The following is a 23062-nucleotide window of genomic DNA, read 5'->3' on the forward strand; positions in this document are numbered from 1 at the left end:
TTACGTCGTTAAAGAAGTGCTACATAAGATTATACATGATGGAACTCTAGAAGGTCCGCCACCTTTGCTTATAAATGGAATCAAATTATGTATGCCTCTTGCCCGCATTTTAGAGGTTGACCTTGGCTCCACTTTACTTTCAAGTACCCATAGCTTTGGATTAAGTGCAGAATGGGTTCGAAAGTTGGAGGAAAAGGATCTTATAAAAAGAAATGTGATAATGGTAGAGTGTTGCGTCTCTGGATCGAAAGGAAAGAGTAAGTTGGCGCGCCCTGACGTACTATTAGCTATAAATGGCGAACCCGTTACCAATTTCAGTGATGTTGAGGATGCCTGCGAAAGCCTTGATCAGCACAATGATCTTCTAAGTTTGAAACAAAATCGTTATGAATCTGAGCTAAAGGTTCAAGTAAGCACTGAATTGAGAGATGGGTTCGGAACCACACATATAGTGGGTTGGTGTGGATGTATATTTTAGGAAACACCCTCAGTGGTCCGTTAATTGCCTTTTTTGCCCAAAGAACAGGGTGTTGTTTACGTGGCAATGTCGTTGTCTGGCAACCCCGCCAAAATAGATAAGCTTTGGCATAATCTGTGGACTAAGTTGCACGAAACGCCGAAACGTTTCAGAGTTTCTGAAACGGGTACGTTTAGAAACATCACCTCCCAAAAATGGAAACATCAGCCAAAACGTTAGCTAAAACGCAATATATGTTTATATATATAAAAATAAATTTATAAATAAGTGAATAACACATTATCTTGCAAGAAAAAAGGTAATAAGACCCATAGATGACAATTTAGAAGGAAAACCAAGTCTATATTAACTCTCATAGATGATTACATAATGGTCGAGTTTCAATCAAGTTTCGGCTGAGTTTCGGAGTTTCGAGTACGGGTATGTCCCGAAACGTCGAGTTCCTAGAAGTTTCGTGCAACATAGTCTGTGGATTGTTGAAGTAAATGGAACAATAATTTCTAATTTGCAAACATTTGTGAATGTAACGAAGAATCTGCAGCACGGTGAGTGTGTTGTTGTCAAGACAATAGACTTGAGCGGAAAACCGAGCGTGGTATGTCATTGTGGCGAAAAATTATGGTTTGAACAATTAGGGCTGGGAGCTCAAGTCCTGCAACAAGTGACTCAAAAGCATCTGGAAGTGATTGATTAAGAGATTTTCCTTGAAATGGCAACAGCAGATAGCATTCATGATGTTTTCGAACCATTTCCTCCATTCCTTTGTTGCGCAGGTCTGAAAATCTCTTTGAATTCGACAACAGCATTGCCAATGAAACATCGAGACGCAAGGGGTTTAAAACCAGACGGACGGCGTCTAAGAAATCCACATCGTCTGCCATGGTGACCACGTCACTATCTTCATCTGTGTATGTAATGGACATGCATGTGTTAGGGTTGAATTTAAAGAGCTCGTGGATTGTGGATTTGAATGTTAAACACCGAAAGATACCCTGGTAGTCGGTGCTTAACCGTTACATCCAGAATCCCTGTCTGAAACTTCCAGTCATTTCATCATTCACCTACTGCAGACCAGCACGTTGTTCCGACAGCGAACGAGCCAGTCTGCACACGTTGTTAAAAGGTTGCGTCCCCCCGCCATCAAGCATCATGTCCTCCTGTCAAACGGTGTGACGTCAATACGTGGGTCGATAAATCAAACTAAATTATATAGTTACAATCATATAGTTAATATAATTTACTTAATTAAAATTATATATATAAATATATATATATATATATATATATATTAAAAAATAAATAAATAAATTATTATTATTATTGATATATATATATATATAAAGGGGGAAATAGATATAACCCTGAATTCAGGATAGTGTTACCAACAAATTATACAGGCTGAGGTACCAGTGACGACGAGTTACATATGCCGATATGACAAACACAAGATGAAGAAATAGTTAGCAATATAGCTTTGAGGACAAAGCTTCTCAAGGAAGGGGCAATGTTATGAATATAATTCATAACAAATAAATAATAATAATAAAATGTAAATAATAAATAATCAAATGATGATTATCTTAAATAATATTAGTTAAGTGAAAAGACATGTCTAAAAGACATGCCCAGTCATGAAAGGACTCCTGCCTAGATATATAAGCAGGGCCTCATTGTAACATTCAATCATCTCTTGTACATTTTATATATAAAATAAATTATTATTACAAATACCTTTGTGTATTTTAACATTCAAAGTCAACAAGCTACAGTTTTGTTGCTTCAGTGATACAAAGTGCAAAGGTATCTGAATGTTATAAGGTATGTATAGTATATTGTTTCAGCTGCAAAATTGGATGGCAAGGTAAGCCCTAAGGTACGATGGGAATTTCACCTTCGACAATGACTCATATATACATATGAAAGTAAGTTTGATTTATGGTACATGTTATATATTGGTGCACTTGATATTGACAAGTATCTTACATTTTAGACATGAGGGATTTCTTGTTTTTATGAAGCAAGCTAGATACATTGTTTTTTATGTATGGTGGCTTGATACTATTGTTAATGATAAGCATGGTAACCTTGATGATAAATATGTAACAATAAGATTATTGCTCAAGATCTCCTTGTTGACCTTGGCTTAGTAATTTGGACAATATGGTAAAATTTGGATGCCTTGACTTGATAGTTGAGTAATATGATAAAGAAGTGATGTAGAGATTATAATCTTTGAAATATGATGATACACCTGTTAGCTGCCCGAATTATATGACTCTAACCCTTGATGAAAGTTTGATGTCATGTTCATATGTGATGATGAAGTAGTTGATGCTAACATGTTATGACCATGATGTTAGAACCTGATATAGTTTGATTTCATGATCTAATGGTTTTGTTGATAGATGATAGAATTATGATAGACAGGTTGATGTCTTGATTAATATAGATTGAAGTAGCTTCTTATTAAGAGGGTGAAACTCTCCATAAGATCCCTAGACCTATTATTATTTGCATTAAATATATAGAAGATTCTTTATTATTGAAGTAAGATTTATTTTTTAACATGAATACCCAAGTATCTTATGTTGTTAGTTTGTAGCAAGTTCTGGTCTGAAAAGAGAAGGTTCTTCCTAGTCTAAGCCCCAAACGCACGCAAGAAGGTTTAAGAGTGCGGTTATAGGCCTCCCAACCGCACGGAAGAAGGCCTGTGGGTGAGGTTGTGCCTATAGGACACAAAAACCATATCCCTTTGGATAAAACCAGGGGCACACCTAGAGTATGACAATCCTACAAATATGGAGCAGACAATAGAAAGTCCTATGAGCAAGGAAGCTTGAATGTTTCACTTACTACAGAGAATGTGAATGTGTTCACTTTATTTGCAGGGGACCAGAATATGCATATCAGTATGTTATTTTGATTAGATCATCGAAGCTAGTATATGACAATATTTGATAACAGTTTCAAGGGTTTGACAAGATTTGGCTTATTGGTTTAATATAGATAAGCAGCATTGGAATTTTGACATGATGCAAATCATATATATGTTTTAGCTTACGGATTGATTGAAGTCACAGAGATAACAAATTAGGGTTTTGACATGATCACTGATGACTTGCCTTGTTGACAGTGTTATGTGGGCATAATGACTTTGTGGCTAATATTGATATTCAATAGTGATTTTGTATTGGCATGTGGCATGTTACCGCTCAAACTAGCAGAGGACCTAAAAGGGACTCCTTAAGGGACAACTACTAGACCAAAGGGCAACAATGGGGACTTAGCCCATTGTCACCTCAGTTAAGACTCCCTACTCTTTACGGACTTTCACCGATGGGAGGAGACTCGGTATATGGAAAGTCACTTGTGAAGGATGAATCAACAGACAGATATGAAGTGATCTTAATAATCATTTTCCTAGAAGGGGGTTAAGAATAGAGCTTGCTTGCCCTTCAAGCAAGGTACAAAGCTTTCTAGGAGAAGGAGGTGAGTATCTAAGGGCAGGTTTAAGGAATGTGTCATGCAAAGGAGTTTCCCAATCCCTAAAATCCTTATTAAACTTGGTTTCCCAAGTGGTTCTTGAAGAATTAACTTTTCGAAGGTATCGGACCACACGGGACCAAGTGGACCTAGCCTAGGTTAAGGGGAGGGAGTTTAGCAACCAATGATGATCTTAACCCAGACAAGGAAGGGGAAAGGATCAAACAAGAGTTTTCACTTAGAGGTGTCAAATTGATCCTATGAGATATAGCAGTGGACACCCCCTTTTAAGGTAGGATGGTTCATTGCCCACCAGGAGTTGGGACAATCATGGGTTCCTATATGATGAAAGAGGCTCATAGAGCCTGTAGGAACTAGGGTGATGGCCATGATGATGTGGTACAACTCATGTATTAGCTTTTGCCCATGTGCTAAATGAGTTTGCCCCGACCATATTTTGCATTTTATGGTACATTTCCTGTTGAATGTGGCCAATTATGCTTTTACTTTTCTTTTTAGTTGCATCAACCTTTGGGGCATCATTCCGGGCCCGACCCAAGGTGTGGGCAAGGGGAAGGGGAGAGCTAGCCCTATGTGGACCCAGTGGAGGAATGTGGACCTAGGTGGGAGAAACGATGAATGGAGTTATAATGAGTGGAAAGGAGGCAATACATGTGGATGAGGGAGCGAGACCACGCAACCAAAATCAGGGTTTCCCATGAAATACCAACCCTAAAGCCAAATGGTTAGTAAAAGAGATCCCCGGGATTAGAATCCAAAGTTAATATCCAAAAGGGGTTTAGGGGACAAGAGCACAAACCTAACCCATTCTTTCCGCCAAATCCCCCCATTAATCCATGCCCATAAGTGTCCATGATAAGCAAACTACAATACTCAATTACCAAATGACAAGGCATACCTTTAGGTTCGGGAGGCCCACCTTTAAACATACAATCATGACAGCTGGGCGAGGGGCCACATGGCTGGCTTAGGTGGTGAATAAGTGGCACAACAAGCTAGTTGGTCACTGCAAGGGGTTGCCAGTTGGTTGCTGCAAGGGGCTGCTAGCTGCCAACTTAGGACCATCTTAGAGAAAAAAATCTCCCAAGGATATCACCCACAAAATGGTGGGTAACATGGCACATTGGTTGAAGTATAAACAATTGTGATTCAGTATGCAGTGATCTCACAATGAACGAATGAAACTTATATGACTTATCCTTGGTGTATAAATTTGCATCTAGCGACATAAATTATTTATATTACGATCATGAGGATGGCTTGACTGAATATTGCTTGGTAAATAGCAATTTGTTGACATGACGATAGATGAAGTCATAACTTGGTATTTGGATGTGAGCTCTACCTACCACCTAGTCTGAATAGTTTGGGAAAATGATATTGGCAGAAACTTTTATGACTTTGATATTAGTTTTGATTTGGCATCTAAGGCTTGATAAGATGACTTAGTTGATTGATTGCACGGTATTGATTTGTGTAAGGTTGAGTATATTGGTTTGATCAGTATAATGTTTGCAGATAGCATTGTATGGTTTGAAGCAAGCTTCCCAAGCCTAGTATGTCCACATTATCAGCGTCTTGATGAAAGATGTGTCGAATTGAACTTCTACTTCAAAGTGGTCCAAGGTATGGCTTTGATTTTGGTTTTATATGTTGACGATCTATTCTTAGTAGGTAACGAGCTTTTGATGATCAAAGTAAGAGAGAGTTCGAGATGAAGAATCTTGGCATGATGAATTGCTTTCCCAAGTTTGGAAAAGAAAATATATATTGTAAAGCTATTAAAGAAATTTTGCAAAGTAGAAATGCAGCTCTTTGGACACTCTGATTGAATTTCAAGAAGTTAAGAAGAGATATTGTTGACCCTGACTTAGCAACTGATAGATAATTGAAGGATTAATGTTTCGTGTGAACACCCGTCTGTATATATCTTTTGCATAAAATCTGAGTCAATTCATGATTGAGCCACTTCATATACATTTAGTTGTCGCCAAGCACACTTTGAGATCTTTGCATGGGACGATCAATCTTTGGTCTGAGATATGTAACTGCATGAATGTACTGATGTTGTTTGGGATTGTTATTGATGAGATGAGCACATCTAGGTGTTCCATAGTATGAGATCTGCCATGATATGAAAATGTTGTAGCATTAAGCACGGTCGAGGTTGAGTACAATGTTGCTAGCATGGCTAGTTGTGATGCAGGCTATTTTAAACAATTTCTAGATGTGACAGTGATACATTCCGATGATAAAGGGTGGGATTCGATTGGAAGAGAATCCTGTATATAGTTGGGATTGAGATATATTCATGTGTTCAGTCAATGTTGTTGTACGAGACAAGCTTAGGCTTGTGGTTGCTACCTTCGTGAGAGGGAAGATGAATAAGGTATCCTTTTGTGATATATATTTGTTCTAACATAATATTTGATTTGATGTCATGCATGAACAGGAGACTGCTGCTATTGAGACATTATGATTGAACTCTTCAATGAATTGTACCAGATATGAGCACGATGATATGTTTCTGATCTACAAAGAGTAGGATTAATTGAGAACATTGAGCCAGCTCTTCCCCCCTGTTTCAGCTCTTAGGGTGAGGAATTGGGATGTTGGGCTCCTGGGGTTGAGACATCTTTGGACAATAAGGTATCACCCCTATCTGTTACCCATAGGGTCAAGAGATGTTGCTCCCCTATCTTGGTCTATGCAGAGTATACCCCAGTTGGCATCATACCCACAAGCTGGGCATGTTGGGAATACCACTCCTTGCCTGGCCAATGGGTTGAAAAAGTGCTTGGAGATGTACAATCCAAGTTGATTATGATGCAAATGTTCTACCACATGACTCTTGAGGGTCATTGTTGGGAAGATCAATGGGCAATAGGATGGATGAGATATTGTTGATCGACATAGGGTGGAAGATGTTTTCTCCCCTATGCTATAACTCATATTGCTCGACATAGGGTGGAAGATGGTTGCTCCCATATGAGATGACTTGGGGTGAGAGTGTCCCATAGGACCTTGCACACTATCATAGACATGAGGTGAGAGTGTCCCATACGACCTTCCTCATTGTCATTGGATTCCAGGTTGAGATGAGCTCCCCAATGTTGTTCTAGGTTGAGCGGGGCTCCTTTATGATAAGCTCTTTGATGTTTCCCGAGTAGTAGCATTGGGCTCCCCACTGGCAATGATTTCTTGTGGTAGCAGTGGCTCCCCACTGGATAGAGGGTGGTAGCTTGGGCTTCCCTCTCATGTCAAATTCTTCTTCTTTTAGATTCGAGAATGTTCAGCATATGAGCAAAGACAATCAAGAGATAAGCAAAGATAAGTTGAGATGAACCCAGATGAACATTGACGAGATTCTTACAATAGGATATGATTAGATCACAGGATACTTGCGATGATTACATGATGAAGTTGGAAGTTCTCCCTATCTAAGAGGGAGTTTTAATTTGGCAGCTCAATGACAAATTCCAATCATGGGACTAGTTTCCTCTTTTCGAGAGAACCAATTTTGACTACTGAAGTGCTCAATTTGGACAAGGGAAAGTGTATTTTTTGAAGAAAATCCCACGTGTGCACAAAAGGACAAGTCGGCCCAAAAGAGAAATTCGTCACCCACAGATGGCTATAAATAAAACTCAAGTGACCCTCGTTTGGACATCATCATCATCATCATTTTCTTCTTTCTTTGGTTTGGCTCGCACACGTATGAGGTGGTTCAAGAGATTGGTTCGTACAGGTCTGAGATTGCAAGATTTGAAGCTCACACATGAGATCTAGGGTTTTGGTTTCTAGCCACATGGATGACACAAGCAATTTTCAGTCACAACCGTAGGCTCGCATGCTCATGCATGCGGTTAGAGAGCTTCAACCACACGCACATACACTCTATGCATGTGGTTGTAAGCTAGGGTTTGAATTTTGAAATTGATCGGAGATTTTGTCAGTTAACCGCAGGATTCTGAGTCAGAGTTTTGATTATGAGTAAAGTTGGGTTCATCTATTGGATAAGGTTTAGTTCATTCTTGCTGGATAGTCTTGTGGATAAGGAATGGATCAATGTACTCCCTTTTGTTGAATCATTTAATGACAATCTAATAAGGAGAAGAATTTGAAAAGGTTTTCCCTATAGTGGGTTTTTCCTTGGTCTCTGGCGAATCTTGGTGTCCCTATGTGTGAATGCTTTTCTTTTGTTGTTCCTTTATGTTCCACTACATTGATGATGATATTGTTCTTTCTATATAATTGCATACATTGTTGAATAATGTGCTTAAACTAAATAATGTTATGATGTTGTGGGGTGAATTTAATATGCAAATGAAGAAATGCAATTATCTAAAGCAAAGAACAATATAACCCTAAAAAAAATTAACAGGACCTATTTATGCTGTACTTACATGGGATAACAAATGTACTTGTTAATGATTGACTTGATATTATAAGGATTGCATGATTGTCCATATGATTATCTTGACATCTTCGTGCTAAAAACAAACATATGTAGGTGCTTCATAGCTATATCTAAGCAGCTATGACATCAGTGCCCGACACTTGTAGCAGTATAAGCAATTTGGTACAGTGATGTGGGTTGATTGCTTCATGATTCTGTGAATGCATATTCATACGTGAGAAGTACAGTATAGTGCAACAACAGCAGTGATAGTGTGTTGGGCAATTCAAGTGACAACATTGACAGTCAAGACTCAGGATTTGATGTAAAATGGTTGAGCAGTATTGTGCAGAGATCAAGTTGAGCAGTATAGTGCAGTGATCAGTTTGGGAAGTATTGTGTAGAGATTTCTTAGAGCAGTGTTGTGCAGTGAGGCTACCTACATGCTGAGCAGAGCAACATTATCTTCATTACATCTTTCATATTTTGATTCAGAGCACAAGGGGATCCAGTCTGAAAACTGTGAAACGTGGTTCGCCTATTGATTAAGGTGGCAAGGTGGTGCAAGTAGAGTCACCTTCAGGTTGTAGTCTGAGAACACTTCAGGGCGGCAGGGTGGTGCTAGGGTAAGTCATAGCCTGCACAGGGCATTGTGGCATCCTTTCAGTTGGGGCTGATAAATTACAAGGCAACGAAGCATCCTTCCGACAACAGCTAGTAAACAGAGTGTTGGGGCACTCGTCAAGTTATGGCATGAATTACAGGGTGTTGGGGCATCCTTCCAATTGCAGTAGGTTATTAGGGTGTAGTAGTGTCTCACATGTTGTAGCTTGTAAATCAGGGGGTTGGAGTCTCCTTCAGTTGTGGCTGAAAACTTGATGTAATTAATTTTCTTTTAACAGAGAGAAGACAATTACTAAGAAGCGTTCGGTGGTTTTTGACCCGGAGGGGGTTTTCCACCTAAAAATCTTGTATCTATTGTTTTATCTTTCTGCATTGTTGTATGGTGTTGTCGATTTCATATTTATATCTGATAAAAGAATAATAATAATATTGTTGAAGATTAACTAATGCTCTGAAAAAAAAAATTAATAAAATGCTAATTGCTAAGAAATATTGATTCACCCCCCAGTATTTCCAACAAAATGAAGAAGAAAATGGATTTCCATAGGAAAAATCTTGAAGATTGGAGGACAAATCCACTTACCCAGCACTTGGAATCCCTTCCAGCAGTGCTTAATAGCCCTTAACTGCACTCCAAAACCTCTTCAACCTTCAACGTGTCAGCGAAATGAGTTTGAACGATAGGAGAAATCAGTTTTTATGGGCCACAAGCTACTTTTCCACAGGACTAAGTGTCTAAATTTCGAGACACGATGAGGACATGTGTCAGGGACATATTTGGCATGTTGCATGTGAACAAGACATGTGCCAAATGCGTGCCCTCATCGTTTTGTGTCTAACAAGGAAAATACGTGACACGGGGGGCCTTTACTTAGCCTTCAATAGGTTCATCCTCTCCATGTCCCTATGCATAGCACTAGGCTGCATTGGAAGGTAAGCAGCAAATACATAGAATTAGAGAGTGCTTTGGAAGGTAAGCCGCAAAAACATAGAAGTAGAGGGTGCATGCATGAGCCAGCCTTAATCTATTCTGTATTAGTGGTTCCAGATTTAGCTGCCTTACAAAATTAGAATTGACATTTACCTTCACTTCACTTCAGTTCTAAAGTTAGAATATGTTAAAATTGGAAACTAGGGCCAAACTCCACGTGGATCACCTTATTTATGGCTTCTGATATTTTTCCTAGATTCCTCTCATCACGAGGTGTAGGATTGAACTAAAGATCATCCAATTCCGATAAGTATTTATGGAGATATGAATTTATTTTGATTATGGACAAATTGTCAAGGTCGGCCAGCAAACTTATGTAGGCTCAGAAGCCCAACAGTCATGTCTATTCAACCTCAACGTTTGCATATAAATACAAGGAGCATTCTCCTCATTTGGACAATTAAATTTCACTCATCTTCTCTCTCTCTCTCTCCTACGCATAAAAGGAGCCTCTCTCTCACACACGTGTGGCTGAAAGGAAGACGTCCTAGGGCAAAGACGCAAAAAGGGGGACGCTAGGGCAGCAGGTCATCTCTTTGACCAGCGTTGACCAAGTGTTGACCTTCCAAAAGTGCGGATTGCAATTGTTGGCACAAAAATCGAGGTGATCTGACCTGTGGTTTGACCGGTGTTGATTGCCCTAGTTTAGGGCTGCAAGTTGACTTCACAAATCTGCAAATTGACTGAACTTTTAGGGCTGTTCTAAGGCTGTTTCTTCAGGCTGTCCAAGGACAAGTTGACCGGAAATTGACCAAGTATTTTAGAGGTCAATTTCAGCTAGTTTGACTAAGTTTGACTTTGCTGATCTAGGGTTTGCTGCTGCTGATATAAAATTACAGAATTCAAATTTTGTACTATTTCTCTCTACTGAACTATTGAAGATAAAAGAAGATTTGATCAAAGGGTTTCCCCGCATTGGGATTTGTCCCTGGCTAGCCGCCACGTCTTGTGTCTCTTGTCTTGGCTTGTTTTTTGTTGATCATTTAATGTTCTATCTGCACTTTACTTAATGTATATGTGATTGCTAATCTGTGGCTAATAAGAAGAAAAATAAGTAAATTGCTCTAAGCATAGAACATACCATAATTTAACAGAAAAGCATGCCAGAATCTCCAGATTTTGCTCAGCTCGTGAGATAGGGTTCAGTTCTGATTAATATGGGTATAGATCCCTAGGAGATGGTGCATGCAATAACTCTTATTATGAGTGTTAATCTAGGACGGTTACTCAAGCAGGACTGAGCACATCCCATAACCTAGGTGCTCCACCATGATAGTGATCTTCATTGTAAACCCTAATGTCTTCTTCCTCTTATATTAAGAAGACATAGGGTGATCCACTGAGATGGTTCACTGAGTTTGTGATTTGAACTTATGCTGTGTATTTGTTTTTTTCTCAAAACATGGATACAGATGCAATTTTGAGTGGTTATGTTTTGTTTTTTGCTGTTTGTAACTTCCAGCAGTATATTTTTGTAGATTAACACATTCAAAGATTGTCATTTTGGCAGAGGTTTCAGTTTTCAAATTTTTAAACTACCTAGGTTTAGGTTAATTTATCTGAGTGCAGAATCTGCTTACCATGGTATGAAATATAACATATTTCGCATCTCAATTCCAGTGTATTCTAATAATCCACAACACAATCTGCAATTTATGTGGAGTCATTCTCTTTTGAACTTCATTTAAGGTTTTGAGTCTTGACTGTTCACTAATTTCACTTAGTCTGAGCTTCTTGGGCCTCGTTTGAGGAATCCACAAGCAAGGAAGCAGAATCGTGAAGTAGGTAATGTCAATCTAGAAATTCTCCAAAAAAGATGAAATGATGTTAGAGTTTAAATGTGCATATGTATGTATCAATTACCGTTGATATTTAATTTGAGAGATCCTAATCTAGTATCGAGTGTTAAGAGTCAAACATGGCTTCCAGATTATATATGATGGAAACAGCAGGATGGACTAGACATGCTGTTTATAATATCTATAGATCAAAAGGATCCAGAATTTTGGTATACAGAAATGTGGACTGCTAGGCTTTGTCATAAAACAATTAATCAGAGCTCAAAACACATCACACTTCTACTAGCGGCATAGATTTCAGCAGTAGTAAAAAAATATGAGTGTTCTTTCCTTCAATCATATTGCAAATAGTTTCAAATTTCAATGATGAAACCGTTTAAAATTTAAATTTTAAAACATCAAACGTGAATTGAAGTCAGAAGCACTCAAGTTTATCTCCCTAGATGTTTGATTGAAGCTACCTGGATATCCAGTGCTTACACAGAGAACTTCACTATCATGAATTTCCCTTTCAATATGCATTCCCTGTGAAATTACAGCCATGAACAATTAATTTTGGTAATGGAATACCTACGAAGACTGGTGGTGCCTCCTCTCCGTCATCATTCTTCCAAAATTTGACTTTGCGGAAAAATATTTCAGCACTTCCCTTTGGTACCTCCCCACGATCTGCAATCACATAAACAACCAACTTAAATTCCATTTTTATCCATGATTTCAATAAGAAATCATGAGAAACGGAGTACCAAACTCTGAACTCAAATCAAAATGATTGCTTAGATCTGTTTTACTAGAAAAGGCAATATGTCAAATCTTCCATAAGGTGCTTTGAAAAGAGGAACATTGCAAACATATAGAAATATTTACGTTCAGGAATCCTTAAGCAAGGAATACAACTGGTAAGAGAAAAGGAATAAGGATTTCTATGAGACAGCAGAGTGTGTCATTTGAAAAAGTGGGAAAAAAACTCATGTAAGAGCAGGGAAAACATGCTAGCAAGAAAAGAGACTAAAATAAGGCAGAATGTAAAGGTCTTCCATAATAAAAGAATCATTTTCATACACATTTTTCTCTTATAAGATTGATGACCCTTAGGCCATTTCTTTCGTGTATATGACCTCAAGGATTTAAACAAGTATGTACACAATTAGTTCCCAAACATACATCTGAAGCTAACTAGATATTAACCTAAAAAGATACTAAACATACTAAAAAGTTTAATATCATGTACCAGTCACTGCAGTTGTAAACTACAATAAAAGAGAAGTAAACAAAATACTAACCAACAGGGGTAGACGACAGAGCTCTCCAGGAGAGCTATGTTTGGACATGCAGAACATTTGAACATTATTGCCACTTGGCTGCAAGTGACGTTTTCCAAACAAGCAGGGATTTACTTTAGTGAAGTATGTAATATCCCTCTAGGGAAAATTACCCTTAGGGTGAAAGAACACGACAAAATTGTATTCTATACCAGTATCACAGTATTTCTTCAATTTTCAAAACAGAGATGATATTGAATGCACAAACAATGTAAACAAAAGTAGTTGACCTCACCAACAATAATACAAGGTAAAGCCAATTCAAGGGTACATAGCAGGCTACCAATCCACAATCTTTCCAATAACACACTGTAGTTTTAGACTCACAACTAACACCATTGCACCAGCAGACCTTGCTGTTATTATACTACTAATCTGACCTTACAACCAGCCGCGATCTCAGCTTCCTGAGTGGCACCTTTATTCACTTGCTGCCTAGAATTGGCCTTGCTAGCCCCTCCATACTGTATTTGCCCAGGCTGCTTCAGTCCCAATCAGCTGACACCTTGCGGCCTTCTGTTTGTCCTATTTTCTGCTCTCCGCAGCCTCAGAATAAGCCTCTTGCTGCCACAAGAAATTGGTTCTACCTCAGACAGACATGTATGGTTCTCCACCAGCCCTAGATACACCCTTCGTTGTCTCAGAAAGGGGGTTCCTCGCTGCCACAGAGAATGAGTCCCTCACCTCCCTGCTGCCTCAGAGCATTGACCTGCTGTCTCACAAGGTTGGTTCCAGCCTCGCTGCCCCAGGAAACAGCCTCTGCTTGACTTAAAAAATAACTCGCTGGCTCAGTATTGACCTGACCAGTCTTGCTTCCTCAAGAAACAGTCCTCACATGCCTCGCTGCCACAGGTAATACTTCAAAGATAGCTCGCTGTCACAAAATTCTGCCTCAGAAACCCTCGCTACCACAGAATTCTGCCTCAGAAACCCTCGCTACCACAGAATGGGTAAATGCTGCCACAGAACGCTCTCTGCCTTAGAACGCTGCCTCAGAAACCCTCGCTGCCACAGAATGGATAAATGCTGCCTCAAAAAGTTATGCTAAGCTGAGTTCCGATTGGCTAGGGTAGAATCTTTCACCACCGACACCAATCAAAGGAAAGCGGTCTTAAAACACTCCAAGAGCCTCAGCCCAAAATCAGAAAGATCAATAATACTGATACATGATGCTCACAATGAATATCCTCTCTCCATTTTATAGATTCCCTTTGGGGTTTTCCCTCCTAATATTAATTTTGAGTGGCAAAAATAGTTTCCCTCCATTTGCCCCAAATTTGACTTCTCTAGCAATTTCCCTCCATTTGCCCCAAATTATCTAATGTTACCTAAGTAACATCAAATAATGGGTTCCACCCTTCACAAATGACTATAGCCTATGAGGTTAAATAGGCTACTACGTCCTCCCTTAGGCAATTTAATTAGAAGAGGACATTACAGTCCCCCCTTCCCGACATTGCTTGCCCTCAAGCAATTGCAAATCTCGGTGCTACAAGATCTATTTTCCTTCGTGGCGTCCTCTTCAGGCAAGTCCTTCTACCTAATGAGATATTATGAGATCATTCTGCCCCTCAATCTTCTCTCTCGGACAGCCATGATAACTTTCAGAGGCAATTTTGTCTCTCCTCATCCAAAGGGGTTGGCTCAGCTGCAGTAGTAACATGTTGACTAATGACCTTCTTAACGCATGATACATGGAAGACATTGTAGATTTTGCTTCCCTCTGGCAACTCCAGCTCATATGCTATTTCACCAACCTGTTTTATTATTTTCTAAGGCCCATAAAATCTTGGTTTTAGTTTCTCTACACCGCTTTTCTTGAGTGAAGACTATCTATATGGTTGTAATCTTAGGAAAACTAAGCCTCCCACCTCAACATTGTGCTCTACTTTGTCCCTGACCGCCTACATCTTTTCTTGGTTCTGGGCAATTTGTAGATTCTCCTAAACGACCTTAAGGATGTCCTTGCTTCTCCTACATCCAATCATTGACTTTGGGAGCCCTGTTATCCCCAAATGCCAAATTGACAATAGATGGAGCATTGTACCCATACAGTGCCCTGAATTGGGTCATCCCAATGGATAGATGATAAGTGGTGTTGTAGCAATGCTCCTCAAGATGCAACTATTTGATCTATGTCTTCTATTGTCCTGACACATAGTAACGCAGATACCCCTCAATCCAATTATTCACAATCTCTATCTGGCCATTTGTTTGAGGATGATAGCTGGTACTAGGGGTCGATTCTGTGCGCACCAATATGAACAGCTCTTGCCAAAATGCACTCATAAACCTGCCATCTCGATCACTAACTATATTTTTAGGCAGCCCATGGAGTTTAAACACCTCCTTGAGGAACAATTTTGCTACCTGTGTAGCTTTATAATTCGTTGGAATCACAAAGAAATGTGCAAACTTGGTCAACCTATCAGCTATTACATGGATGCAATCCTTGCCTTGTGCCTTGGGTACATAGATGCAAGCCTTGCCTTGTGCCTTGGGTAGACCTGTGATGAAATCCATTGATATGCTCTCCCACTTCTGTTTTGGAATTGGCAAGGGTTGTAGCAATCCTACAAGATGAGTATGCTTGAGCTTGTTCTACTAGCAAGTCATGCACTCCCTTATGTGCCTCAACACATCATCCTTGAGGCCTTTCCAAGAAAACCTTTCTCAAATTTGCCTATAAGTTTTGAAGAACCCTTGGTGTCCAGCTAATGGTGTGTCACGTGCAGCCTTCAAGATCTTCTCCTTGAGTGTGGATTCAAGGACCAAATATAACCTGTCTTTATAAGAAATGACCTCATCTATTATTATGCACATATCATCATGGATAAGACCATCCATCAGCTCACAAGCAAACTTGCTTTTGGAATATTCTACCAAGAGGTGGACTTTCCAATCCCATGTGATCTCCATGAGTGAATACGCGCTTGGTTTCCAAGAAAGTGCATTAGCCATAACTTTCATTTTGCCTTTCACATACTCAATATCAAAATCATAGGCCTGAATCTTACTTACCCATTTATGTTGTCTTTCATTCAGGTCCTTTTGCTCCAAGAAGTGTTCTTGGTTGTTGTGATCTCCATGAGTGAATACACAACCTGGTTTCCTGGGAAGTGCATCAGCCATAACTTTCCTTTTGCCTTTCACATACTCAATAACAAAATTATAGGCATGAATCTTACTTACTCATTTATGTTGTCTTTCATTTAGGTCCTTTTCCTCCAAGAAGTGTCGTCAGTTGTTGTCAAATATATTGACCATAAATCTGCTCCCCATCAAATATTGTCTAAATCTCATCAAAGCATGAATAATGTCGAGCATCTCTTTGTTGCAGAGATGGAGTAGAGTTTATTTGGATCCCTGAGTTTCCAGTTTATGTCAGACCAAAAGGTAACTCCTCAAAGCGAATTGTGATTTTGCATTGAGATTGATCATAGATATATACATGGAGGGAGAGACTCTTGGGTTTCATCTCACAGTGTCTCTTCAACTTCTAATTCTTCTTATTTTCTTATTTACGATATTTACATCGATTCATCTAATCCCAAAGATTAGGTGTCAACATTCCACCCCTTAATTTGAAGGGATGTTGGTGAGTCCAAGCATCATTCTGAATCTTTCAAACTTTTCTCTTCCAAGCGCTTTGGTGAAGATGTCTGCAATCTGCTCATTTGTGGAACAATAGCGTAGATGGATTGTCTTTTCCTCAACATGATGTCGAATCAGATGGTATTTTGTATTGATGTGCTTCATTCGATCATGGAACTTTGGGTTCTTGGCCAACTTTATTGCAAAAGTGTTGTCAATCATGAGAGGAGTTGAATGCACTTGTTTCTCCTGCAAATATTCCTGAATTTTCCTGAGCCACACAATTTCCTTTGTTGCTTTAGCTGTTGCCACATATTCTGCCTCAATTGTAGAATCCACTAGGACTGATTGTTTACGTGAACTCCAGGAGACAGACCTTGATCCAAGACTCATAACATAACCTGAAGTAGATACCCCAGTTTCTTTATCTCCATCAAAGTCTAAATCAAAGTATCCAATCAAGCTAAAGTCGCCCACCTGTGTATACTTAAGTCCAAAGTCTTGAGTTCCCTTCAAGTACTTTAGAACTCTTTTCGCAGCAGACCAATGTCCCTCACAAGGCTTTTGCATAAACCTGGAGAGGATTCCAACAGCAAATGAAATGTTTGGTCTGGTAGTAGTCAGGTAATTGAGACTTCCTACAAGTTGTCTATAGTACTATACTTTGTTGCATCCTCAAATTCTTTTCCTTCAGTGGATGTGAGCTTTAAGTTTTGTTCCATTGGAGTAGTCAAAGGATTGCACTCAGCCATGCCAAACTTGTTCAACAGATCTCCAATGTACTTCTTTTGAGAGAGGAATATAAACTTCGGATGTTGAGTTACTTCAATACCAAGATAGTAGTGAACATAGCCCAAGTCTGTCATTTCAAAACCTTTCCTCAATTCCTTCTTTATGGATGCAATGTAGCTCTCATTGTTCCCTGTCATCAAAAGATCATCTACATACACCACAAGATATACAATCGTTTTACCAACTTTCTTGACAAACAAAGTTGCATCATCAAGATCATAATGTTTGAAGTTGAATTTCAGAAGATGCTCAGTTAATTTCTCATACCAAGCTCGCAGAGCTTGCTTGACGCCATACAAGAATTTTACAAGCTTGCATATTTTATGTTCCTGGCCCTTCACAATAAATCCTTTTGGCTGGGACATAAAAACATTCTCTTTCAGCTCTCCATTTAAGAAAGCAGTTTTTACATCCATTTGATGGACTTTCCAACCGTTCTGTGATGCCAAGACAACGAGTGTCCATATGGTAGCCCATTTTGTTGTGGGGACAAAAGTATCCTCATATTCAACCCCTTCCTTTTGTGCAAAACCTTTTGCCACAAGCTTGGCTTTGTGCTTATCAAGTGAGCCATCAGCTTTATACTTGTTCATGTAGACCCACTTGCGGCCTATTGGTTTGGCTCCCAATGGAGGATCAATCAACTTCCAGGTGCCATTCTTTATCAAGGCATCATAATATTTCTGCATTGCTTCTTTCCATTCATCATGAGAAGCGGCTTCTTTGAAAGAAGTTGGTTGAAAATCTGTAGAAAAATTCAATTCACAATCATAATAAACATCCATATCAACAAGTGAATTAGAATCATCTACATCACCTCCATTCTGTCTGGTTGAGCTTCTTGTTCCTGTCTTTCCAACCTCATCAGGATGAACACTTTCAAGTGTCTTTGTCAACCATTTTGGAGGACCTTTTTGAGATGGCCCAAGCTGCTCAGTTGACTGAGTTGGGGCTGAATCAAGATTTAGTCTCCCAATTTTGTCAATCACATCACTCAAAGTGTCATCAGTGGCTAGAGCTTCATGTGAGGGAGAGAGTGCTTCAGAAGAAGATTCCACAGATTGATCCAATATAGGAATCCCCCCTTCAAGATGTGGAATCTCATTATCAAATTCTTGAAAAGACTTTGCATGTCCGAATCTATCCAAGTGATCAAGTTGTCGCTCAACAACATTGTCAGCCTTGGAAGATTCAAGAAAGATCACATCTCTAGATATTATAAACTTCTTGTTCACTTCATCATAGAGATGGTATGCTTTGGAGGTATTTGAGTACCTCAAGAAGATACACTTACGACTCCTTGCACCAAGTTTGTTTCTTTGTTCCTTAGGTATCAAGGCATAACAGGTGGAACCAAAGACCCTGACATGCTTTACCGAAGGAATGTGGCCATACCACATTTCATAAGGAGTCTTGTTTCTAATAGCATTAGATGGACACTTGTTCTTTATATACACAGCACATAGAACTGCATCAGCGCAAAACATAAGTTTAACATTCATGAAAACATCATGGAATGTACCATATTTAAGATTGTCCTATTCATTCTTTCAGCTACTTCGTTTTGTTGGGGATTATAAGGCACAATTGTTTGATGTTTGATCCCATGCTGGCAAAGATAGTTTTCAAATTCATTTGAAGTGTATTCTTTCCATTATCAGTGCAAATAGAGCCAATATGAGATTGTGCATCAGTTTCAATCCATGCATGAAAATTCTTGAATGTTCCAAAAGCATCAGATTTGTCCTTTAAAAGAAAAACCCAAAACATTATGGTGTAGTCATCAATAAATGTCATCATATATTTATTACCATTTGCAAAAGGAACAGGCATTGGGCCACATAAGTCTGAATGAATGAGTTCAAGTTTTCTATGTGCTCTAGAATGAGAATCCTGAAAACATTGTTTGTTATGCTTTCCTAGAATACAAGCATCACATTGCTTAAGTTTCCTAGGAATTGTAGGCAAACCAGTAACACAATTTCTCTTCAACAAACAAAGGTTGTCATAGTTCAAGTGTCCAAATCTAGCATGCCATAAAAGATTTGATGGAAATGTACCTTCATCATAATGAGAACTGTATGAAAAGTTTTGTGCTCGAGCAAAGGTACCTTGCAGCTTCAGAAGTCTTTCTTCTTCTATCCCCATCATGACAAGTGACTGATCTTATGCTTTTTTTACCTCAATTTTGCCATCAAATATATGAATGAAGTGTCCTTGTTGGAGGATGTGGACCAAAGACAGCAAGTTTCGCCTTAGCTCCGGGAGATATAGAACATCGTGTGGAAGAAAGTCTAGAAGACCAGGTAGTTTGAGCCTAATGGTGCAAAACCCTGATGGCTTGAGTTTTGACTTGTATGTTGTTGAAGAAAGTGTAACTAGGTTCGGTATTTACAAAAGTAAATTTGATCTTTGTACTTGTCAAGAAAAAAATATTATTTTTGTAAATTATAAGAATGAGTTTCTTACTCATTCCATAGGTCTAGGAAAGTCAAAGAATAAAAGTCATGTTAAAGAGCTTTTCTTGAGCATCAATATGGGTCAACCTAGTGTCAAGTAGCCCTCCAAGACAAGCACCATCCTCCAAAGAAGAAGATTGCCAAGCAAAACGATGTGAAAGAAAGTCAAGTTGGCTTCAAAGTATATATAGACAACACGTCAGCTCAATACAAGGACACAATGGTTCACTAAGTTCACGTCAGCTTGCACACATGGACTAACACCTATAAATACGTAGGTGGAGTAATCACAAGAGGACATAACTTCGGATCACTCTGAAACTTCGATGGCACAGTAAGGTACAGTATCTCGGTGATAAGCACAGTGACATCTTTGCATAAGATCTCTGAAATCTCGGGCAAGCACAGTGACACATAATCTCGAGTTTCTCTGTTATTTTTTGTGGGAAAAAGAACTTCAGATACATCTAATATCTTCAGTGATGATCACGGTGAAATATAACAGTCTCATGACCACGGTCTCTTCTCGATTTCAGTGACTATTGTCTCAGAAGTTACAATCTCGGCATGCATACGAAGAACCTCAATCATACTCTGTCTCGGCTTATATATATACACAGTCACAATCTTGATCTCGTAGTCTTGGTGTATCTACGATGGAGAGGATCATACAGTCTCGGCATATCATCAAGACACAGTCATGATCTAAGTATAGTCACAACCATGGTCTCAGGAAGATCTCTGTAGTAGTGCAGCAAGATGACACAGTAATGATGGTGCAGTTGAGACGATGCAACAATGATCTATGTGAAGATGGAGTAATGGTGTAGAAGCAATGATCTCAATGTCATAATGAGTATCTTAGTAGAGGCAAAATAATGTTCTCAGTGATGACAACAACAAGGAAGATCTCAGTGGTACAGCGATGATGAACTCAGCAATGACGAAGAAGAGGATTGGTGTCTTGATCTTGGAGCGGCATTATAGGTCAAGGGTCATGGTCTTGGTATTCATCAATTGGAAACTTTATAAGAAGAATTTTGTGCGAGTTTTCCTCTCCAAGAGGGAGAGGTTTTGGCCCTGGCACAATGCCAACATCTTGTGTTCATCTCTCTTTGTTTTGGTAGCTATTTGATGAAGTAAGAAATACACATACTAATGATATCAAGTAAAAGATTGTGTTAATAAGCTAAAGATAAAATACCTCACAAATAGTTATCATGCCAAGAAGAATCTCATTAATTATTATGCCCTAGATTCTTCAACATGGTATCAAAGCTATGGTTACAGTGAAAGGAAGAAAAAAGACATTTCAAGGATCGATCTTCTGGCAGGGCATCAAAGCAAGCTGAAGGTCATCAAGATCTGCACTAAAGAAACAAACCCTGATCTTGATCAAATCCTAGCAATCTACAACAATAGTCTACATCAACAAGTTTGTCTATACAATCAAGGAGACAATCTACAGCAGCAAGAACTTGTGTCTCCACAGTCCTCGTCAAAAGGCCACCAAGACCCTCATCAAGATGTCTACAAAACAAGACAGCTCAAAGGATTTCAAAATGAAGATCACATCAGCTTGGAGAAAGTTGAAACCCTAGCAGCATTCCTGTTCTACAAAAGAAGGCAAAGCATATTAAAGGCACTGTCATCTCCAAGGTTATGACATCAAGCAAGGATCATCTCCTTGCCCTAGAAGAAGACCATCCGAGGAAGCACAAATCATCCTCATCAAAAGGGAGCAACCTTTTCTATTTAAGGAAAGGCTTTCTCACTTGAAAGAAGATCATCCAAGAAGAAGCCCCCATACATCTTCTTCATCATTCATCAACATGATCAAGGTGAATATTTCATCTTCACATGACAAGTAAGTATCTTTTCAATTTATCAATTTGGTTAAATGACTTCATGAATTGCAAGGACATCTATAAGTTCATGGGTCATCAAGATCCCTTGCATGGAGAAGAAGGATAGTCATAGTCCTCTAAGAAGCTAAAGTCACTAAAAGGTCTACTCTGAATGTATGGAAAGGGATACTTATAAGATCCCGTCATATAGCAATATTGGAGACATCAAAGAAAATGTATAAGATATACTCATTCTCTGAATGTGCAATGAAGAAGGTCACATGAAATTTGATCTACATGGAATCAAAGGTATGAAAGGATGTAGGATATCTTCATAAGGTCCCATCTACAAGGTCGAGGAAGGAAGATAACCATCACTGATCTATAATGCACTAACAGATAATCAAGGTAACAAATATCCATGAGTTACCTCATTCGACAACTTATGGTCTCTATGCTAAATAGAGAAACACAAGTCGATGACAAAAGTATTGAAGGTTAAAAGGACTCAAACATGTGCAAGAAGGAAAGGCAAGTTTGAAATAAGTATAGCTAAGATTCAATGCTATGGAAAGTTTATATAAAGAAGCTCATATCACTGGAAAGATGGAGGAAGTTGAAAAAACGGACCAAGGAAAGAGGGAGTAACAAATCTCTCATATGAGTAAGATGGTATCCCTCACAAAAGGGTCCTATCATAAGCTCCTAAATCTTGTGTTAGAGATATGACCAAGATAATAAGATGCATCATGGCATCATGAAAGCATTAGAAACAAGAGCTCGTGACATCACCATGGGAATCATGAAGGATAAAATCCATGGCAGACAAACATGTAGTATATAGCCCTTGAAAACCTCAGTGGACATTAAAGGAAAGGAAGGAGTCATCTAGGACAAGGAAGTCAAAAAAAAAAAAAAAAAACATCTGCCAATTGGGGATATACAAGATCCTCAAAGTTCTCTGATGGAATCCTCCTCAAAGGGTTCACTAATCTAGAGAGGAAGCAAGTGTTTCACCAAGAACTCCAACTTATGGAATCCATGAGACGATGATGTGATGACATGAAGCAGATCCAGGGATTGAAGAACTCTTCCATCAAGGAAGTTGCTAGAAGAAGCCTCGATGATCTAAAGGTAAAAATAAGGTATATATGCTTGTGTTTAATATTATAATGACATATCATATGGTTGTAGGTAACATAGATCATTACTTCTATCTTAAGAAGCATGATCAAGAGAAAAAGGATCTCCTC

The 23062-nt window shown here is 38.9% G+C and overlaps 1 protein-coding gene across 4 annotated transcripts in view; it reads right to left on the bottom strand.

Moving 5' to 3' along the window:
* LOC149142502 (Clathrin adaptor complexes medium subunit family protein) overlaps window positions 1–23062 on the bottom strand; it is a 169191-nt gene that overhangs the window by 105092 nt on the left and 41037 nt on the right. For all 4 annotated transcript variants that reach the window (XM_089453209.1, XM_089453210.1, XM_089453207.1 and 1 more), the window contains exon 2: window positions 12370–12464. In XM_089453209.1, coding sequence (XP_089309335.1) covers window positions 12370–12464 — 95 coding nt within the window. The remainder of the gene's footprint in view (window positions 1–12369; window positions 12465–23062) is intronic.

Source organism: Pinus tabuliformis, chromosome X, assembly GCF_031772625.1.
Source record: "Pinus tabuliformis cultivar Carrire ecotype Pingquan chromosome X, CPIR1, whole genome shotgun sequence".
Lineage (NCBI taxonomy): Eukaryota > Viridiplantae > Streptophyta > Pinopsida > Pinales > Pinaceae > Pinus > Pinus tabuliformis.